Genomic DNA, 23,275 nt, shown 5'->3' on the forward strand with positions numbered 1-23,275 from the left:
CAAAAGGAAGACTTTTCCACATGTTAAGCAACAAAATAAGTGCTGAATGACCCTGAAGAAACAAAATACCTCTAAGTTTCATGCATTAAAACTGATATCTTCAAATAAAACGCCCCTCATTCCGCGCTGACCAAAAACTCTTCTCACTGATAATGTATTTGACACGATGACATCACGGAATTGTTAACCAAGCAGAATAATGATTTTAAGGAACTGAGCTACTGGGAACCGGTTCTCTACAGGAACGAGCTTTTGATTCCCATCCCAAGTTATGAAGCGGTAATTAGAGGATTTTGACTTTTTTATTAACCCATAAAGACCCAGTGTTACTTTTGTGTTCATTCCCACATTATTTTTTTCTCTGTATTTAACCTTTCTAAAGTGATTTATCACCATTAATTGTAACATTATCCTCTTTATTTTGTGTTTATTCACTGAAATCAGGTATTTTTTCTATATTTAATTCACTGATCATGTAGAAGTTCATAAAAGCTCAGATTAAAGTTGAGGGTTATAATATCAAAAACAGTGAAAACTGATGAAAAAGTCAGTTTTTCATCAAAGATATCAATAACTTTATGCATAAACCAAGTGTCTCCATCCACTGTCATTGATCAAACTCCATGGGTTTTACTGGTGAATCAATATTGTAGAAGATGACGGTGTTTTCACATTCACTACGGAGCCTCTGAATGTGTAAATGGGTCATATCTGATGACCATGAAAAGATGATAAACTGTATTTTACACAAATTACTTATTTGTTAGTGGATCAATTATTAAGTATTAAATGGTTTACATGGGGGATGTTGGGGTCTTTATGGGTTAATAAACAACTGGTTTGATTGATAATTGTATGTAGAGTTGAGTAATTCGATTGTCAACAACTAAACAGCTAATCCTTGCAGCTCTACCCTCATTACTTTGCTGAGAAAACATCATTTGAATGACATCAACAGAGCTTCCGTTCATCGCTCATTAATGAGTCAAAAGCTCATAGAAATTAACCATGACGGTGTGTGCTGTGTGTCAGGTGTTGGCTCTTATCGGGTTCCTCTGTGAATAATTTGATTATGCTAAAGCTTATGTTGCTGTATGTGGTCAGACTGGATAGAGCGCCAACACATACCACCTCCTACAACACATGCAAGTGCCCCAGTGTTAGCAATAAGTGGCGTTTTCACCACTGATTTCTGCATTAACGCTTTAAATAATGGCCATAAAGTGGTTGTTATCCACACATGTGAACCCTGGCATCCACTTACACTTCCTTTTTTCTGCTGCTACAATGTCTTTGTGTTTTTCTGGCTGACTAAGAGCAGAACCAATCAAGGCTGATCCTAAGCCAAATCCTCCAATCCTCAGTCAGCATGGAAACGCGCCTGGTATGCAGCTCGCATTGTCACCTGTTTTCTGTACATTTGACTGTGTGCGCATGTGGTTGAGTGTAAAGCACTTAATGAAAGAAATTACTGTGCACACTTCAGCCTTTCTAATCACTCACAAAAGCAGCTTCTGTCATAGTGAAAACCGTTCCAACAGCGCCAATCGTCTCCTTAAACACATACAGTATCATTAACTACTTCCTGGGTGTGCTGATACATGATTCATGCATTCTGTCAGCTGCACTTATCATACTATTAAAGGATATACTGTTAGCACGGAGCAACATTATTAGTTATTTTTGCCTTTTAACATAAGAAAATAGAGGGGCAAAAAAGTATTCAGTCAGCCACTGATTTTGCAAGTTCTCCTACTTGGAAAGATGAGAGAGGTCTGTCATTTTCATCAGAGGTACACTTCAACTATGAGAGACAAAATGAGAAAAAAAATCCAGGAAATTACATTGTAGGATTTTTAAAGAATTTATTTGTAAATTATGGTGGAATATAAGTATTTGGTCATCCACAAACAAGCAAGATTTCTGGCTCTCACAGACCTGTAACTTCTTCTTTAAGAAGCTCTTCTGTCCTCCACTCGTTACCTGTATTAAAGGCACCTGTTTGAACTTATCTGTATAAAAGACACCTGTCCACAGCCTCAAACAGACTCTAAACTCAACCATGGCCAAGACCAAAGAGCTGTCCAAGGACACCAGGAAGAAAATTGTAGACCTGCACCAGGCTGGGAAGAGTGAATCTACAATAGGCAAGCAGGTTGGTGTGAATAAATCAACTGTGGGAGCAATTGTAAGAAAATGGAAGACATACAAGACCATTGATAATCTTCCTCAGTCTGGGCCCCACGCTAGATCTCATCCTGTGGGGTCAAAATGACCATGAGAACGGTGAGCAAAAATCACAGAACTACACGGAGGGACCTGATGAATGACCTGCAGAGAGCTGGGACCAAAGTAACAAAGGCTACCATCAGTAACACACTACGCCGAGAGGGACTCAAATCCTGCAGTGCCAGGCGTGTCCCCCTGCTTAAGCCAGTATATGTCCAGGCCCGTCTGAAGTTTGACACAGAGCATATGGATGATCCACAAGAGGATTGGGAGAATATCATGTGGTCAGATGAAACCAAACTAGAACTTTTTGGGAAAAAACTCAACTCGTCATGTTTGGAGGAAGAAGAATGCTGAGTTGCATCCCAAGAACACCATACCTACTGTTAAGCACGGGGATGGAAACCTCATGCTTTGGGGCTGTTTTTCTGCAAAGGAGACAGGACGACTGATCCGTGTTAAGGGAAGAATGAATGGGGCCATGTATCGTGAGATTTTAAGCCAAAACCTCCTTCCATCAGCGAGAGCATTGAAGATGGAACGTGGCTGGGTCTTCCAGCATGACAATGATCCCAAACACACCACTCGGGCAACGACGGAGTGGCTCCGTAAAAAAGCATTTCAAGGTCCTGGAGTGACCTAGCCAGTCTCCAGACCTCAACCCCATAGAAAATTTGTGGAGGGAGTTGAAAGTCCGTGTTGCCCAGTGACAGCCCCAAAACATCACTGCTCTAGAGGAGATCTGCATGGAGGAATGGGCCAAAATACCAGCTACAGTGTGTGCAAACCTGCTGAAGACTTACAGGAAACGTTTGACCTCTGTCATTGCCAACAAAGGTTATGTTACAAAGTATTGAGCTGAACTTTTGTTATTGACCAAATACTTATTTTCCACCATAATTTACAAATAAATTCTTTAAAAATCCTACAATGTGATTTCCTGGATTTTTTTTCTCATTTTGTCTGTCATAGTTGAAGTGTACCGCTGATGAAAATTACAGACCTCTGTCATCTTTCCAAGTAGGAGAACTTGCAAAATCAGTGGCTGACTAAATATTTTTTGCCCCACTGTACATATATCATGCAACTGCATCAATAAGAAATGGATCTGAAAGTTTTAGTGTGTTTATTAAAAGAAGGCATTGAAGACATTCTTTCAAAATTATAAGAAAAACCCATGATGTTACAAAATGAAAGGTGGCCAGTGGTGCAGTACATGTAATTTTTTGATTGTATTTGAGTTGTCAGCATTTACACAGAATGTTTGTCATTTTTAGAGATAATTTTATGAAAGAAAGTAACAGTTTTTGGCAAAGAAACATGTAGTTTTGTGTGGAACCAGCTCAGTGGACTGCATCTCTCATCTGCTTCTGTGTTACACTTCACCAACACTAACACAGTTGCCTTGGAGTATTTTATATTAATCCTCAAGAACAGGGGGAAAGTATTCAAAGAAGTGAAATTTCCTCCAGTTTGGTCATGTTGAGGCTGCAGACGCATCTTCAGCAACTCAGAACAGATCATAGACAGAGATGCTTACAATGACATCACCTCCATGGCGTTTGGGTTGTAGCTTTTATATTTATGTATTTTCAGTCTGATACTTAAACAGTTTTACCACAAACTTCCACTTTCTTGACTTGGGAAATGCTTTTAGATTGATAAACATGATATGCAAATGATGCATAATTCAAAGGGAATTACTTGTCTCTAACCATTAAATACATATTTGTCCAAAATTGACCATAATGGATTTTTTTTTTCCAAGGATGAATAGATTCAGAAGCAAAAAGAAGAAATTCAGAGGCTACCAAATAGTTAATTAACATTTTTAGATTTAGTGTATTATTAACATTAGTTTTAGTGTATTATTATCACAAAAATTGTTATTTCCTAAATGGTCTCCCCCTATTTTAAATCTGTTGACCCTAAAACATTAAACTCTTATTAGTCATGACATAAGACATAAAAATCCAAATTTACCATCTGTAGTAATTTGAGTTTAATAAAGTTTTATGCTATAAAATGTTGGCACCTTCTACTCTACATTCGTTGAATAATTCTGAATGCATTGTTTCCTCTTAAAGTCTACACTCAGTCTGTCTGATGTCTTCATGTTTCCACATCACACTTGTAAAAAGGACATTCCAGATTACGGTGCCTCTTAAAATCAGATTTTTGAGAACATTTCTCCCCTTTGCAGATAAATCTGAGGGAACATTTCAAGTGCTGAACTTTACAGACATGATTCTGCAAAGTGAAAGTCAAAGATTAAAGTGAGAAACACAAAAAAAGGCCAAAAAATTATTTTTTTTCTGTGGAGTATTGATCATGTCAGCTACATCTTTCTGTGCTTATAACAGAGCACTTGTTCCCAGACAGAAAGCAGAGCAGTTTCATTCCCTGAAGTGACAGAAACAGATAGATGACAGACTTCGTCAGTAATTAATGAAATATGATTAAATGGAATCGACTGATATTGAGTCCTGCTCATAAAATAAAACAGATGCCAAACCACAATACTGTTTAACCCTTCTTAAAATAGACCTAGAATTATTTTTGCGGTAACTTCCAAATAAATGTTTCTCTCCATTGAACCTTTCCTAAGTGATTTATCACCATTTATAATATTTCCCTTTTTATTTTGCAGTAATAATCAGCTGTAGGCCTGTGTGTAATGTACTGATTGAATAGATGTTCATAGAAGCTAAGAGTGAATTCAAAGGAAATTATTTCAGAACAGCAAAATCTGCTGACTTTTTAGCAAAATATATCATTAACTGAACATAAAAACCAGCATTTACAACACTGTCATTTGTCAAACTCAGTGAGTTTTATTAGTAGATCAAGGTTGCCCAGACAGGGAAGTCTGGGGTCCCTGCTTAGACTGTTACCCCCGCGACCTGGCCCTGGAAGAAGCGGAAGATAATGGATGGATGGATGAATCAAGGTTGCAGAAGATGATAGTGTTCCCACGTTCACTACAGATCCTGCGAACATCCAAAAAAAAGACACATCTGATGCTATAGAGAAGCTGAAAAACTGCATTTTACCTGAAAAATGTTAATGTATTGATAGAATTAGTGGTTCAAAAGTTATTAAACATTTTAGATCAGTAGAGGTCACCAACAGTTTAAGTCTTTAACTCAGTTGTGAATGAAGAATGGTAGCTGTGAGCTTTACTTTTTTTATTCTTGATGTAATAGAATGCAAGAAAACTGAGGTTTAAAACACTATACATCTATCAGTGAGTGGGTCTGTAGTCGACGTTAGAGCCTTCTGGCACTTTTAGAACAAAAATCTCCATTATTGGCGTCCCAAAGAACCCAGTGTACTTCCAGTCAAAAGCTTGTTTCTGTAACCATTAGATCACTGTGACATTACCACCACTCCATCACTGTGTACACCACAGCACCCTTTATCAATAACTGTAAACACACGCTACTGAATGTGCACTTTTATCTAATCTGCAGTGTGTGTGTGTGTGTGTGTGTGTGTGTGTAAGTAGAAATGTGGGAAACTGACAGGAAAAATAAATCCTGCTGTGGACTAACAGAAAGCCACTAAGCTATTTTAGAAATCTGCATAATTGTTTCTGTCCACTGACTGATTTCAGTGGGATCATGGTCACAACCTCAGACCGTGGCCCGGCTTTGGAAAATGACAGGCGATAAACAAAGCCAGAGTAACAGGAAAGTAAGAATGAAAGTGAAAGACTGAAAAGAATAAGAGGAAAAAATGAAAATGAAAACATAACAAAAAAATTAATTTAAAAAGGGTAAGAGAAGGTGGAATATAAGGGATAGAAACAGAATTGCCATGGAGGATAGACAGAGATACAAATGAGAAGCACAGGAAATACAGCAGCAGAAAGAAAGGGAGACACATACAGGGAGATTAATGGCAAGAAAGGGAGTAAGACATCAAGAAAAATGAGAGCAGTAATTTAATACTGAGTGTTTGCTCAATTTTTTGAGCTTGGGAGAATTGCACATTAGTGGAAACCCAAGCCAGCACGAAGATACATGAGTAATCCTTTAAAAAAAATAATGTAATGACAATCCAGTGGTGAATGTGCAGCTCTAAAATGACTCAAGTGTGTTACTCCATATGGAATACATCACCACAATATGAAGGCGCTCTAATGTGTGATGTACTAGGAAGTGCTGATGGAAACGCTGACATGACCGCTGACAGTTCATGGTATTGTCGCTTTCCATTGACACGAACAGAAAATGTTGGAACTGGTTGTTTGTTAAAAGACTTTATGACCCCCGTATATCATGTTTTCCTGAAAAAAGATCTTTCATAATTTGTTCAGATAATGAGTTTTCTGTCAAAAGTAGAAGTGGAAATACTGTGGAATTGTTGTTATCACAACTGAGGATGTGGTTGGGATGGATGGTCTCTGCAAAGGTTTGAGTGAGTTTACATCAGTCTGAGCTGTGGTTCAAACACAAAGGAAATCACTCAGATGTAGAGGTTTCACTTGACTTTTATACCATAGCCAATAAGCTTATTTCTGCATTGCATAATCAAAGTTAATTATCTACAATTGTGAGAAGCGGGCTTATTACCAGGCTGTGGAGTCAAAGCTCAGTGTTTGGAGAGCTAGAGAAGTTTTATTCCAGAAAGACCTAAGTACTTTTGAAAACAGTCTCGTAAAACCTGAGGGTTTTATGTACACAGAACTGTTAGTGTTCACTGTGGTCAGCTGTCTGAAAGGAAAAACATGCAAACATTGCAAATATCATGTTCAGTCTTCAAGATAAAACATGCACACATCACAACATGCCATTTGGAGACTTGAACTTAATGATGTAAACATTGCAAACATACAAAAAAAATAAAACTTCTGAAAGGTAACAGTGTTTCAAATGTTATGTTCAATCACTATGGTAAAACATGCCACATTGCACTCTGAAAATCTAAAAGAAAAAACGTCACAAACATGCAAATGTTGGTCTTGGTCTTTAATGTAAAAACAAGCAAATTTCATACAGCTGATCAAGGTGAAATCATGCAACCATCGCAAACACACAAAAGTCACATTTAATGGTAAAAACACACAAATGTCTAATTACATAAAACATGCAAATGTTGCAGGGTAGAATGTGCAAACATCTAATTCTGTCTGAAAGGTAAAACATGCAGATTTTGCACTCAGCCTTAAACATAAAAACACTAAAATTTCAGCTGGTTTTATGCCTCAGTCTTAAAGATAAAATCACACATTTGCCACACTTGGTCTCAAAGATACAAATATGTAGACGTCACATCCAGTCTTCAAGGTAAAAACACAAACTGTTCAATTTGGTCTAACAGGTAAAAACATGCAGTCATTCCACCATTGCATGGGTTAAACCGTGTTCAGATTCAGAGATCAAAGCTGTCGTGTTGAGGGTGAATTCATCAAGACAGTCTTTTCAGTCTCCATTGCTCAGTATCTTCTACCAACTGATGACCCTTTACCGGGTTGTTTAACTAACCTCCGCCAAGTGCATTAGGTTTAGACTACATCATATTCACCAGATAATGTTCATTCTGACCTTGTCCGTTTATCCTGTAACATGCGTCAGACAAAGACAAGTGAAGTCCATCTAGGACATTTCATGACAAAAAAAGATATGCAGGTCAGAATTATTTAGACTGTCTTACTGTAGTTTCCATCCAGTCAATGGTAAATCTTCCCTTATCATATCTATATTCCACTTTTCAGATGGTTTTCATAACTGTGGTTGTCGAGAAGCTTTTAAAGGAGTGATATTTAGCTTTCTTTTTTTTTAAAATGGAATTATGTGTTTTAAAACTTTTCCCTGTGGTCTATATAAACTGTAAATGCTATGTCTGGGTCTGAGTTCTTCATTAATTCAACTCCACAGGTCCATCTTCAACCCTATTTCTGAGTAATGACACCAGAAAAGTTGTTTTGAGCGCTGGCCCTTTAAATGCACATGAGTCACTTCAGGCCCCGCCCCCTCCAGGTTGTTAGCTGTGCTGCTCTGTCCCATTCAACCAGCAACTGAACATTTTAGGTAATCGGCTCGAAGTTTGGACATATTTTAGGTTTTTAGCTTATCGGCAAAGAGGCCATCATAATAAATACACGTAACTGGGTGATAATAAATGGCATCTGGATACATTTCCCAAAGCTTTTCATTTGGCCGGTAAGCTATAGGGCCATTGGTCCTATATTTACTACAACCGCTGCTGCTGACAAACAGTTATGTCATACTCGAGGAAATGTTTGTCGGAAGTCTTGACCTTATATGTGCAAATGTCGTGATGTAACTAGTTATAGATGTAACAAATTAAAAAGGAATTAAAGTGGGTGGTAGAAATCCTCTCAATTTCTGCCACAATGAATATAAAGATAGCTTTGCAGCACCTGGGTGGTTCAAATTCAAACTTCGAACTTTTAGGGTCCAAATACACAAATAAATGTGCCAAAGATTAATAAAAGAGGGTTTAGGGTCACCTATATTGGAAAACACTGCACTTGTAATATAATTCAAGAGGCAACTAAACCAGATTATCCTTATTCTTTAGCATAACCCTTTAAAATCCCCTAAAACAGTTGTCATCCAAGTGCATTCCTGCCAGCTTAGCAGTAAAACACAAATGACATCATGTTTATAGTGACAGATTACTTTCCTTGAGCATATTTCAAGTCTCTGCAAGTTATTTTCCAATGCATGCTGCACTGGCAAGAGTTGACGCCAGGGAATCATCATAAAAAAAATAAAAAATAAAAAAAAACCTATCATTTATCATTAAAAGGGCTAAAACATGCAAAAACCACCAGCGTGATTCCTTTAAGCCTTTTAACCTCATGTTTATGTAATTCTACATGTGACTTTGAGCTCCAGAACAAGCCGTTGTCTAGAGGAGAAGAGACACGAGCACTGTAATGATGACAAATGCATCTAAGTTTGGAAGAAATGTGAAACTGTTGGAGCCGCTCCTTCCATAACCAACACAAAGTTCGATTGGGAAATCTTAAGGAAGGAGCCTGAGTGAAGAGACGCATTTGTCAAACTGTGGAACCCTTTTCTAGTTTACAGTGTGATGATGAGGATGGTGTTGATTATAGGCTGGGAGTGAAGTGATAGTGTCGTCCCTCCTCAACACAGTCCAAGTGTTTTCACAGTGTGTTGCTGTGCTCCTCCATCTATCCTCCAGCCATGTGTAATTATGTAAGGGAGTCTTTGCGTGTGTTTGTGTCTGCACATGTGAGTGTTTATCCATGTCTACCCTGAGCTTCGTGTGTGTGTGTGTGTGTGTGTGTGTGTGTTTGTGGGGGGGCAGGGTTCATTGCTGTAGTCTGGACTCCATTATTTCCTCAATTTGGTTCCCATAGTTCTGTGTTCCCTCAGTATTTAAACCAAATTCCACCAAGAAAAGAGAATAAAAGAAGAGTTATGACTAGCCTTTTTTTTTTTTTTGAGTAACAATAATGAAATCCAAAGTCAAAATTTCAACACTTGTGATGATTATGTCCTCCTGGTGTTCAGTGACATCTAGCAGTTGTTCTCCAAAACATCATATTGTTCCATTTAAGTTCGTGAGACAGATGAAGAAAGTCAGGTGATGAACTCTTTATGGACCAGGATGGATGTTTAAAAAACAGACCTTTACACATTTAGATGAGACCTCTGTTGTATCCTATCGTATGTCAAATTAATTACAGAAATAAGTCCCTAGAACAGCCAAAGTCACATAAAATCCACACAGCAACAAAAATGAGATCATGTATTGATCACTGTCTTCTTCAGTGACTTATCCCCTGTGCACACTAATACAGATAGCAATACAGATCTTTTTCCTCATTTAGGCCTCTCCTGCTTCTCATGTAAATAGTGTTTAATGTCACAAAACAGAGATTTTTTTACATGACCATAAAAGTCCGATATCTGGGAATAATCAGATAATTGTAATAATCAGATCTAATGTATTTACTTGCACTTAAGAAATGCAGTAATTGATGGTTTATACGCTCCAGTTCATTATCCGATTTCTTTCATAGTACGTACGTCCAAAGTGGAGTACGCGTACCCCCAGGGGTACTTAGAAGAAGCCCAGGGGGGGTATTTGAAATTTTTTTTTTGGAAAAATACATTAAATAAGTCATCATGTACTGAATACAAAATAAATAATGAGAATTAATGGTGAAATATAAAACACAATGAATACATTCATATGATAGTTTTATTGTCAGTCATCTTGTTTAAGCTTTGGTAACATTTTAAGAATGTTTTAAGAACATTTCTATTTTATATTATTCAAAATGAATTTATTTGAGTAATTAAGTAATCATTTTTTTTGTTGATGAAAGGTTCATTTATTAATTAACAACAAATTTATTTATTTTTATTATCAATGAAAGAGGGTACTTTTCACTTTATGTTTTGGACACAAAATTTACTTAAAAATGTGTTGTTGTTTTTTAAATATATTACAGCTAAATATATGTTGTTTGTTTACAAAATTTTGAAAATATAAATAGACATCTTTGGCACAGGAACAAATTTTGCCTAATTTTTTTCAATCAAAAATGCTGAAGCAAGAGTTGGGAGTACTTGGCTAAAAAAGTATATTTCAGGGGGTATGCCACTGTAAAAAGTTTGAGAACCACTGTCTTAACAGATTAAGCTTCTTAATAATAATAAGGATAATCATTATTTTGATTCATGTCTTAAGGAAGTTTTCTTGGCTCAGTATTTTTGTTTTTTGTTTTTTTCTCTAATGGAAATTGACTTTTTTCTGTCTTTGTATCTCCCAGACCATTTCAAGTTCCACTTTTAATTTTCATTTATGCGGTGTGACACTTTTGGAGGGATAAACACTATATTGTATATTTTTGAATCGACTTCAAGTTTCCACCAAAGGACAAAACTCATCCCCCAAAAAATGTACAAAAAAAAAGATGAGGAAGAATTTAAGAAAATAGTTGCAAAGAACAATTTGTGTTAAAAAAAAAAAAAAAAAAAAAAAAAAAGGTCTACCTGTTTTCTGGATTTGTTTGGTCCACTTACAGTCATTCCAATAAATACTTTACCTAAAATCACACTGTTCTGCTTTGTTTGTTCGTTTAATCCTTTATAGGTCACTCATAGAAATACTCTGAAATTTAAATTTCAACCTTAGTGTGTTATTAGACATCGTCATCTACCTCCTTGTTGGTTGCCGTGACAGCAGTCTCCCTCCTCTTGCCATAAAACATCCGAACAGCACTTGCTAAGATACACATACAACAAAACAACTGTTATACGGTCATTAACTGACAAAAATCACTCATACTCACTTTTTACAGCTTCAAAATGTCTATAAAATCTCTCTGAATCACTGTATAGTATATATGTATATTATAAAAACCAACATGCATCTTGACCTCACCGAGGCACTTGATTGGCCCCATTTTAATGTTTGCAGTGTGACACGGATCGTATTAAATGGAAGTTGAATGTGACTTTAAATTTTGCTCTACAATGTCAGGTGAATATCATACATCTTACATCATGAACCAAAGTAGAGAAGAGGAAATGTAATGTTATGAGTTGTTTGCTTAATCTTTATATTACAAGTTCTTTTGCTTGAAGAATCTTTTATTTAACTGTATTTTGTATAGTTATTTGTCCTGAATAGTCAGTGTCAGGTTTGATTCGTGTGTGTGTGTGTGTGTGTGTGTGGTTTTTGATGATCTCACACCTGCCTGTGCTGAACTTGGAGAAAAGGTCAATTGCAACGATAAATATCTAATTTTACAGATTTAGAAAGTAGTTGTGGAAAAGAGAGTCGAGCAGAAAAACCAGATTATGAACTAAGGGGATTTTTGTGGTCAAGAAATGCTAGCCCAATAGTGTAGGTGTTAAGTAAGAGCTGTGCACATGCAAAAGCATGTGCTTTTCTTAGAATTGGCTTATGGAGTGACTGACATGTTCTGCCCAGTAACTACCATTAACCAATAATAAGCATACGACGAATGATGTCATTGAATAATGGGAGTTTTCAAGAGTCACTAAAGACTATAAAAAGGTAATAAAGGAAACTCTTTTTTGGCGGGCTTTTTTTTTTTCTCTCTGTGATGAAATTTGTGTTTGATGCTAGATTCTTTTGTAACTTTTTAAGCAATAAATCAACCTATTATTTTAACTTTTTAAAACCTCAAACCTTCTTTTTTTGTGAATTCTTCATTTCTCCTGGTTTGGTCCGTCCATCCAAAACGTAACTGGTGAGTTAATTTAAATTACGTGACCCCCCCCCCTCTGGTAAGCAGCCTAAATGGAGTAGTCCAAAGCCACCGTTGGTCTAAAAATCTCTAAAACACACAGCCTTTTGTCCAAGATAACCAGAGGTTTTTGGTACCGAGTTGGTTTAAAGTTAAAAGAAACTGGGGCAGTAGTTCATTAACTGAAATAAATTGTGGTTTTTGATCACTTGCCTGATAAAGGGTTAAGGACATTGCAGCTGTAGTGCTGTAGCCCTTGGTCTCATCATGGTGTAACTGAGGATAAATGTATAAGACAGAAAATATAACACTGTCATTTCAGACACTGTTGCTATGAGCCATATACAGTGAAACATAACAACCGCTGCAGTACCTGTCACTCTGTAATTCCAAATCCTATCTAGACTGTCAAACTAGTTTTCCAGGCTGGCTCAGGGGGCGTATTTATTTACTTTTCTCCCTCTTCTCTGACTTTCCATTTTTCCAGTCTGCTTTTCCTCTGTGTGGCATTCACAAGTACTGACAAAGCAAACTGATCCACTTTAGAATGCCAAAGAAATTATTTGTTTCTTCCGTAAACAATAAAAAAAAAAAAAATGGCAGTAATGTTGCTTCATGTGGCTATGGTAAACCAGACACATCATTCTGAGCAATGTAGAGGAGCGATTTCAACATGAAAGACAGACAAGAAGTAGACATTTCCCTGGATTCAGAGAGGAAATGAAAAAAGTATGGAGGAATGAAATCTCTCAGGTTGGAAGTATTTATTGTCACTTTGAAGTGGGATCGGGTGATCCGGCTGAAAGTTTAACAAGACGTGAAAATAATGGTGATTCAGAACATGGATCAAGATTTTACCTCTTAAAATCATCATGTGCTCTGAGTTACAAACTATTACATGTTTTACTTTTGTTTTCAGGAGGTTTTAGACTCAGATGTGCTGAGTTTTTTGTTGTCATTTCAGTGAAAACTCCGCATTTTCCCACAATTTAGAGAAGATTTTGGTGGATCTGATTAGGAGGGTTTGTGAGGCTCTTATTGGTGATCTAGGTTGGTCTGATAGAAGGTTTTAATGGTCTTGTCTGGTGGCTTTTGCTGCTCCAGTTAAGGTTTGGTGGATCTGATGTGGGGAAGGGGGAGCTGAGCATCCACCCAGACTACCCATACCCAATATCAACCCATGCAGTTATATGGTTGTAAATGGTTACAAGTTGAAGGTATCAGAATTTGAAGTGATCTGTTGCAAAAATAATGAACTTGACCTCTGTACTCTGGTGATAATATAAACCATATTTGTCTCCAGTGGCTTTGAGTAGAGAGAGGTAAAAGACATGCAAAATTAAAATGGTTTTTGTATTCTGTTTTGGTCATTTAAGTAAATGTGTGCATTTTCCTTGAGACAATAATCAAAATACAACATTTTTTCGCCAAAGTGGTACTCAGACAAATTTTTCCCATTTCCTTATGATGTTGTCATTTATTGTTGTTGACTAAAAACTCATTTATAAAAAACTTTATCACAAAATTTAGACTAAAAGAAAAAAAAACAGTTATAGTTGAACTAAGGCTGTACAATTAATAAAATTACAATCATAATTTCTACATCAGCTTTGCAAAAGTCTACAATTTAATGGTTCAGATTTATGACTATTTACATTGATCTAACTGCAAAAATGGGTGTAAAAATGTACTAAGGTCTATTACTGTTTCTGCATTTTCCTTAAATTTCCCACAAGAATCACATTTGTACTAAATGATTCAGCACTAACAGGAATGAATTACTAATCAGTTTTCCCATTTTTCCTTCGGTTTTAATTTTCGCAATTCTGCTAAAAGGTAGATAAAATGAATTAAAATAAGGCACAATATAAGATTATCAGAGGCAAAAATGAGGAATGACCTTCTTCAATGTTATTGTTTTACACTATATCATATATATTGGGTATAGATCAGATAAAACATAAACACCAAGGGAACATGTAGATGTATGTTATTTCACAGTTGTTTTTGTGGCGCATAGACCAAGCCAAAAGTCCATCAGCACTTGTTAAATGTTCCTGAAGGCAGGAAACATGGTCAGGGCTGGGTTTTTTTGTGTTAAGCCATATCCTGTTCATAGTAAGATGTTTCACTGAGAGACAAATAGTTTGGATAGTTTCTCTGCTGGGCTGCGAGAAATCTATGTAACTCTGGAGGGTCTGCCTGCATAGCTGGGAAGTGAGGTCAAGCCTGCGCTGCAGCTGCTGCATGCAAAACACTAACAGATAACAGGCCGGCCTGTCAATATCCTATCTCCCTCATCACTGTGCTCGCCTGATTTCTCATCATGACTTTTTTCTTTTTTTTTTCATTGCCTCACTCTCCCTCTCTCTCTCCTACTTGTCTTAGTCATGACAAACAGCATCTGTTGAGTGAAATCATACTACTTAAACCTGACACTGGTGAGTAATGAGACAATGACTCCCTCCATCGTTCTATTACACTTCATCCAATCTTAGAAATGATGATGCATTGCACTCACCCAGAAGGGGTTAGAAGTTATCATGACAGAACACTGGAGATGTAGTTGCAAAATAAAATGAAGGTCAGTTATTTGTTTGAGTTGGTGTTTCTTGTTAAGGGTAGGATAAAGGAGGACGGTGAAGAGGCTGATAGAGGTTTGAGCTGATAGCGTGAGAAAATCTTCAACAGCAGAATAAGAGCATCACACATTCAACAGTGTGTGCAAGAAGGAGTGCATCTGCAGGTCATTCCTCCCCACAGCCATCAGACTATACAACAGTTGACAGTAATCCCCCCATCCCCATATCACACCATGTACATGTGTAACCACAGTGTAAATAATGTAAATATGTAAATACCATTTAAATTAAAATTTTAAGAATGCATTCATTCATTATCTGAACCCACTTTATCCTCACTAGGGTCACAGGGGTCGCTTGGAGCCTATCCCAGCTACATAGGGGCGAAGGCGAGTTGCCAGTTCATCGCGGGGCTGACATATAGAGACAAACAATCACTCTCACATTCACACCTATGGGCAATTTAGATTAACCAATTAACCTATCAGTGCATGTCTTTGGATGGTGGGAGGAAGCCGGAGTACCCGGAGAGAACCCACGCAGACACAGGGAGAACATGCAAACTCCACACAGAAAGGTCCCACCCCCCTTTAAGAATGTTTAATTCTAATTCTCTATTTATATAAATATGTATATAAATACCAAATTTCTTATTTTGCTTTATATGTCACTCTCACTTGTGTTTTTTTCCTGCTTGTCTTTCTCTTGCACTGGTGTGTTGTATGTCACTGCTGTCAACTGTGAAATTTCCCCATGGGATCAGTAAAGTCTTATCTTATCTTATCTTATCTTATCATATCTTATCTTATCTTATGTTATCTTATCTTATCTTATCTTATCTTATCTTACCTTACCTTACCTTACCTTACCTTACCTTACCTTACCTTATGATCCTGTTTTTCTGATGGTCTTATAATATTATAATATTATTATAATATAATGGTCTTATATATTGGGTTAAATTTTATATAGTAGTATACTAGTTTAATGGAGTAATGTGTAGTATTTCTACTTTAAACATCTAAAAGTATCATTAGTGCTGAGAGCAAAGAGTTATGTTGAGTTATACCAAAGATGCCAGTGTATTGAATTGTAGAGATATGAAGTGAATTTAGTTACACTGACATTATGGGGGATTTATGTGACCATGGTGAGGAAAACTAACACCACAGGGCCTTTGACCAAAGCATCAGAAAGTGTCCAGACATGATGAGAACCACTAAGAAACAACTTTGGTGAAAACAATAGCCTGTCTAGCTTTGATCACTTTTTTTGACACTCAGAGGACACAGCTCTACATGAATTTAATGGAGTTTGGTGCTAAAATCATAGCATTTCTTGATTAGGATATGAAGTTATTATTTGATGTTATTGTCTTTGTTAAGTTGTCTTTGGTTATTCTACAGTTAAAACTAAACTGTGACAGTTCTGACCTTGGTTGGACGATTTCAAATGAATCTTTACTGCAGCTACTGACAACACAAACCGTACAGAAAACAGAAGTGATTTGTGGTTTTCCTATGGCTGTTTTCAGTCTAAAAACAGAGTTAAACTAACAGAACTATCATGTAAACTATCAGCTGATGCATCACGTGAAGATTATAAGACACGGTGCTATTTTAAAGTCTGTAAAATAACAGTTTGAGTTGTAGTTTATAGAAGAAAACTTGATGATACCATAATAGAGACGTGTGGCAGCAATGAGCTTTATACTCTATTCAGTGAGTGATGCAGTCTGTGGATACATAGAGTTGATTTGTTGATGGTTTTGGTCCTAAGTGTGTTCTGGTACATGACCTCCTTCTGCTGTTGAGAGCTTGGAATATCAATACAGCACAGAACCCATTTATGTCCCATTCTTAAGATTTTCAAGCTTGCTAAAAATAACATGGCTTAAATACATCCTAAAACTGTGAGCTATACCAGTGTGTGGATTTTTATTTTCCATGCATAGTTCGTTATTTTATACAGCTCTCAGCATCCTGAAGGACAGGAGTGTGTATGTCCTCTTCGTTTATTATTTTAGGAGGCACACAATCTGGGAAAAATGTAGAATTTGGGTTTTATTTTCCATTATCTCATGTGAAAGTGTGAAAGGTCCAGTTGAACTTTAAGTGAAGAGTTAAAGACACATCAGAGGTGTGATTTAACATCAATTTAACAGACTTGTTTTTGCATGTTAGTTTGTTGGATTTAATTTTCAGTCAGAATGATGTTTATTTATCAGTTCTGATATGTTTATATCACATTCTCCATACAAGGCTTTCCACATTTTCAGATTAGGTCTTAAAAACAAGTATAAAGTTGAAATTATTTACTACAATATAGTAAATTCCACTAAGTTCTGACTTATTTTTGCCCCCCTCCCATTATTATTTTTTTTTATTAACAGCAATAATAATATCCACTCACAATAAATGAGAATGAAATATTGATAGAGTTTGTGGAGAAATATAATTTATTCATCTATAAAGTTGAATTCGTCTGAGTGGCTGTAATTGTTCATAATGCAGACTTAATCAATGCTGGCTTAAAAAAAACTGCAGCAGAAAAGTCCATGTGAAGTGTATAATGTTTTAGATGTGGTTACAGAGTGACAGTGATGGATTTTTTACTGTCAACAGATGGAGATGTGGTTGTTAAAGTGATGGTGAGGCGGTTATAGAGTGAGTTTTGCTTTCAGTAAGAGGCCAAGTACAAACAACTGCAGCTCTAAGGAAGTGTGATATAATGCTCAGTAAAACTGGATTACAACCTTTTTTTCCCCAGTTTCAAGTCTTAAAGTTTGTTTCCAAGTGAATCAGTCTTACTCATGTGTGATTCAGCAGAAGTCCAGCTCAGATCTGTGAGTCATCAAAGTAACTTCAACAGGTCCAGAGTTTAATGAATGAGCAAACGCCATGAGATGCTAATGAGAAATCCATGAGGTTTTGTTTGGGGTGAAAAGGTAAAAATGACTCCTCTACTTGAATGCGTTCATTTGGTTGCAAGTATTTAATATATTTACTGTGTAAATGTTTTGGTATAATATGTATAAAAAAGGTGTGATTTATCTCTTTAAAATGGTTTAGTTATTCAAGATAAAACCATAAGGTGATGTGGAAATAGCAGCAGTAGAAGTGATAGGTCAGGTCTGCATGGTCAGGAATGTTCACTTATGCACAGAGTCATATTTGTCATGATATATACATGGATAAGTTCTATTGTGAACTAAACCTCAACCATCTGTCATTTAATATTGGAAAAACAGACAAATACATTCACTAACCTGGAGGTGTTAATACTAAATACAATCCATGACACAACACATTGAATAATGATGTAATTACGTTGGAACTTGACTCATTGAACATTGGATAAATGGAGGTCAGGTGATGCAACACAGAGCTTAAGTCCCACCCCTTCCCACTGTGCCCTATGGGGGTTTATTTTGGAAAAATATTGCATTAAGAGACCAGTAATTCTTTTTAATATTGTCTTAATTATGCATCATTTACACATTTTTTTTTTTTAGTTTACAAGTCAAAAAAGTCACAGTTTGTAGTAAATGTGTAAAAGTATTAAACTGAAAAAATGTAAATATAACAACTCCACACTCAAAAGTCACAGATGACATGTGTATCATGACATAGTAAATGTTCTTTGAATCCTACTATGTAATGCGCATTTCGGCCCCGCCCCGTGTCTGTCCCATCAATGTCTGTCCAATCAGTGTTGCAGCACAGGAGGGTGTTTGTACGGGTTTTCCTCAGCTGTCACAGGCCCAATCCCCGCCAAACTTACCAAATGAATAGAAACATTACCTGACGATCTACTACGGACACTTTTATGTCCGTATTCAAATGTTGTAAGGTATGCTGGGCGATTTTAACAGGGTCCCAGCTCACCACAGACCGGCTCCCTGCTCACTTCGGACCAAGTCTGAGCTCACCACAGACCTTCACAGGCCCCATGCCGTTCATGACTATCTACTAGGTACAATTTTATGTCCATATCCAAATGTTGTCAGGTATGCTGGGCGATTTTAGCCTCTCTGTACTTTCAATTCTTCATCCCTGCTGCCATACTCCATTTTCAGAAATGGTTATGCTGCCGTTCATGAAATTTCTACTGCTAGCACACGATGCTAAAATGTGAAGGCTGCATTTCACTACCGCTGTATAAATTTAATCATGCTTGACAGACCAAACAAATACATGCTCTTCCCTTCATGCCTCACATGATGGCTCAAATTATTACCTGCACAATGCATGATTAAATGGTAGTTTACAAATGGATAATGGTGGCAGACAAGTTCTACTTATCATGCTATCGTACAATGGCACCACGGGTACAATGCCGCTAGTTTGTTTAAAATTACATTCTCTAATTCATCACATTTTATTATTTCTTCAGTTATTCTTTTTCACCCGTAAAAACTATTCTAGCTCAAAATGACCCCATTCACATTCTCTCTCCTCCTTGTTTTCCTGCTGTTTTCATGCAGTTTTCCATTCTGCATCCATGTGGAAGAACTCAAAGAGCTCAAATGACAAAAAAAATCTCACCATGAAGAGGATGATTTACAGCTCAGCAATATACCCAACAGAGCATAATGCAAAATGAAATATTGTCTTATCATGCAGCCATAATGAGAAGCAGTGGAGCTGTACTTTTGTGTCATTGTTCGCATGTGTACACTTTTTATATATTTCTATTTATGAATATTGTACTTCAAGTTGTGGTTAATAGGGTTATTTTTCATGTTATAAAACTGCTTTGACTTGAAAGGATGTGGAAACATAAAACTAAAGAACTACAATAGACAGTTTAACCCTTAAAAAACAATGTTTGTGCTGACTTTCAAATGAATTTTTCTCTGCATTAAAGTGATTTACTACCATTTGTTATGATTTGTTATGATATATCTCTGCATTTTGCATTTTTCAGTGAAAATCAAGTATTTTCCTATATATTTAATTCATTCAAAAGTTATTGGGTCTAAATGGCGAAAACTGTGACAGATGACAGTGATTTTAGTCATTTTCTCCAAACTACATGAGTATTTACTGGTGAATCAGTGCTGCAGATAATAACACTGTTTCCATGTTCACTAACATCCAAATGGGTCATATCCAATGATGCTGAAAAGCTGAGAAACTGTATTTTGGTCATTTTGGTAGATGCTTTTCAAGTGTTTGAGAGTTGGTATAAACCTCACTGTTGCCCTGAGCAACTGAACCATAACACTAAAGATTTGTGGTTTTCTTTTTGTTGAGGTGGTAAACGGTGCTGATATCTCTATTTTCCCTTTCGTCCTGTTTCCCCTCAGGTGCCTTCATCATCTGCTGGACCCCGGGCCTCGTCATCCTCCTTCTTGACGTCTTCTGTGCGAGCTGCAACGTCCTGACCTACGAAAAGTTCTTCCTCCTCCTCGCCGAGTTCAACTCAGCCATGAACCCCATCATCTACTCCTACCGCGATAAGGAAATGAGTGCCACCTTCAGGCAAATCCTCTGCTGCCAGCGACAAGAGAACGTCAACGGCACTGCGGCGGAGGGCTCCGACAGGTCGGCGTCATCCATCAACCACACTGTGCTGAGCGGCGGAATGCATCACCATCACCATAACGAACACTCAGTGGTATAAAAGGAGGATGGAGGGCACAGTGATGCAGGATGGAGAAGTTAAATAGTGTTAAGAGAAGGTCAAAATGGACTGTGAACATTAAATGAACTTAACCCACATGTGAGGCTTTAGATGAAGTGAACAGGAGAATCACAGTGAAGAAGAAGATGCAACAATGAAGAAGATTAAAAAAAAAACACTATTGTTGGAAAGGAGTCTAACTGTCAAGGACTCTGACAGGCTGTTAGTATTTTTGTTTTAGCTGTTTATTATTTTGTGTTAAATGTGTTGTTACTGGCTTTTATGAACTATTTAAAGGTAATCTGTGAAGTAAAGGTAATGCCAGTAGAACCCATCTTCTGTCTCCAACGTACCCTTTAGTAACGGGTTCATTTCAGGTCCATATTTGTAAATGTTTATCTAGAACATCATATATACATGACAACAGTTTCAGCATTTCATTATCATTTGAAATCAGCATCTTTTAGGATACACTTCTTTACAAGTGCATGTAACTTCAAGTCCTTATTTTAACGTCAGGGCTGAGAGAGGTGCTTCTGTCCTAAATCCTCATCGATCGCACTGGTCAACAACCGGATTTTGCTCTGAGGAAAAACACCTGATTTTTACATGAACTGTGCACGATGGATTTTGAGTTGTGGAGTTATGCATAAGTCAAGCTGGGTTTACATTAAGTCAAACACTAGACTAGACCAGTACACCGGAGTTTACCATGAGGTTGATGTACTTGACTCAGCAGACACTCCCATGTAGTGACTCCAGTCCATCTGGTGGCAGTATTGCACCTCTAGGCTTGTTTGACAATACTAGATGATGCCGGTCAGCAATGATGGATGTGAGGATTTTGAGTTACTCAAAGGCTTTCAAAGCCTGCTGGAAACATTTGGTGCAGTCCTAAGTGATGCCAATATGACACTGGGAATTTTCACTGGACCTGAGTTTGGAGAACTCAGTAGTCGTCACATTCCCCTCAAAGTTCAGCCCCAGAATTAACAGCCTGAGATTTATTCGTACAAGTGGCGCAATTTTTCGTTTTGTGGTCAACCATAGAGCTCCAAAGTACGAACAACTAGTTGAAAATGTGCCAGAAGCACATGAATAGATGGGTTGCACAGTGTCGCTCAAAATTCATTTCCTCCACTTACACGTTTATTTTCGATAATGAGTAATTTGATATAGATATTTCTGAAATGTAACCCAGATACCAACGGTCTTCAACCCAAACATGGGGGTGATTATTGTTGCAGCAGGAAACTGTCAAAGAAGAGAAAACAAGAAACATTTTAGATCCAAGCTAATGTGTTCTGATGCAGAGGTTTATTCTTCAGTGGTCTAGATGTTCACATCTATTAGTAAATGTGACTAATGTAGTACATGTTATCTTTGGATTATGAATACACAATTAAAAGTACAAGTTTGTTCTTTTACATATTCCCATAACTCAAAATCTTGGCGTGGTGGAGAAATTCTGATTCCAGATTTAGAATCAGAATGACTGATTTAGTCAACATCAGTTGTTTTTCCTCCAGTAGCAGATTAAATTTGTTGTTGTTGTCTAGTTGATCACTTTTTACCACTTACTTTGTGATTATTGAAAAAAAAAAAAAAAAATCACCTTCTCTTTTGTATACAGAACAACCCAGTGTCATTACGTGGGCATTTCCATGCTCAAAACAGTACATGATGTTTATTTTACATGTTCAGCTCTAACATGCCTTAGATGACCTAATGCAAACCAAGTGCTTGATGATAGTATTTGCACCACTTCCAAATGTCATCCTAAAACTGCAGCTATGAAAACCTGTTTTTTTTTTTTTTTTTACACTATGTTTGACATGGACCGTACTAAAAATATTATTGTACTGTCACTGTCAGTACTTTGAGCTTTAGTATCTTAATCTTTTGATGACAAGTGGCCTTAGAACCTCAATCCACTGCTGACTAAAGATAACTCAAAATGTCTTCATCAGCTTCTTCCTTTCATCTAAACTAAATACACAAAGGATCCAACAAAATCCAGTGTTGTTTAATCCCCCAGAGGAATTAAAGACAAGCTGTTCTGGAACTCAACAAAAAGAGGAGGAGGATGTTTGCAGTTTTTAGGGCAGGCTCTGAGCTACAGCGCTATGCAGAGACAAGGAGAGAAGGTCATATCTGGTGAGCGTTAACACTCAGACTTCAGATCATGACATGACGTGTGCTGAGCTGGCTGTCTCTGGTGCTTTTTTATCGAGTGTCTCCGAGTCTGACTGGGGGAAAAGGGAGCGAGGAAAGTTCAGTGAACGTCGAAGTTTATCTGAAGTTGCCTCCTGGTGGCTTGAATGTGCTGAGACAGGATTTAAGGCAGTATGGGAAACTCCAGTCCTGGATGATAAACCTTCTCAGCTTTACTGTTTAGTTTGCACTCTTTATTTTTCCATGTATGATAGTTGATGTAAACTGCTTAGATAGTTCTCCAGGATATAAACTATTCCTGTGGAGTAGAGCTGATGACTGATCCAGTAGGTAGAGCCAAAGAACAAACGGGTAGAATTAGATTTAACCCATAAAGACCCAGTGCTACTTTTGTGGCAGTTCCCAAATACATTTTTTTATGCATTTTTAACTG

At 37.1% G+C, this 23,275-nt stretch overlaps 1 protein-coding gene across 1 annotated transcript in view; it reads left to right on the plus strand.

Annotated features, from left to right (window-relative positions):
* Positions 1-22,735, plus strand: part of lpar1 (lysophosphatidic acid receptor 1) — a 64,496-nt gene extending 41,761 nt beyond the window's left edge. The window contains exon 3 of the mRNA XM_030150923.1: positions 20,351-22,735. Within this exon, the coding sequence (XP_030006783.1) occupies positions 20,351-20,667 (317 nt within the window). The 3' untranslated portion in view covers positions 20,668-22,735. The remainder of the gene's footprint in view (positions 1-20,350) is intronic.
* Positions 22,736-23,275: the final 540 nt, after the last annotated feature.

The sequence above is a fragment of the Sphaeramia orbicularis genome, chromosome 12 (genome assembly GCF_902148855.1).
Source record: "Sphaeramia orbicularis chromosome 12, fSphaOr1.1, whole genome shotgun sequence".
Taxonomy (NCBI): Eukaryota; Metazoa; Chordata; class Actinopteri; order Kurtiformes; family Apogonidae; genus Sphaeramia; species Sphaeramia orbicularis.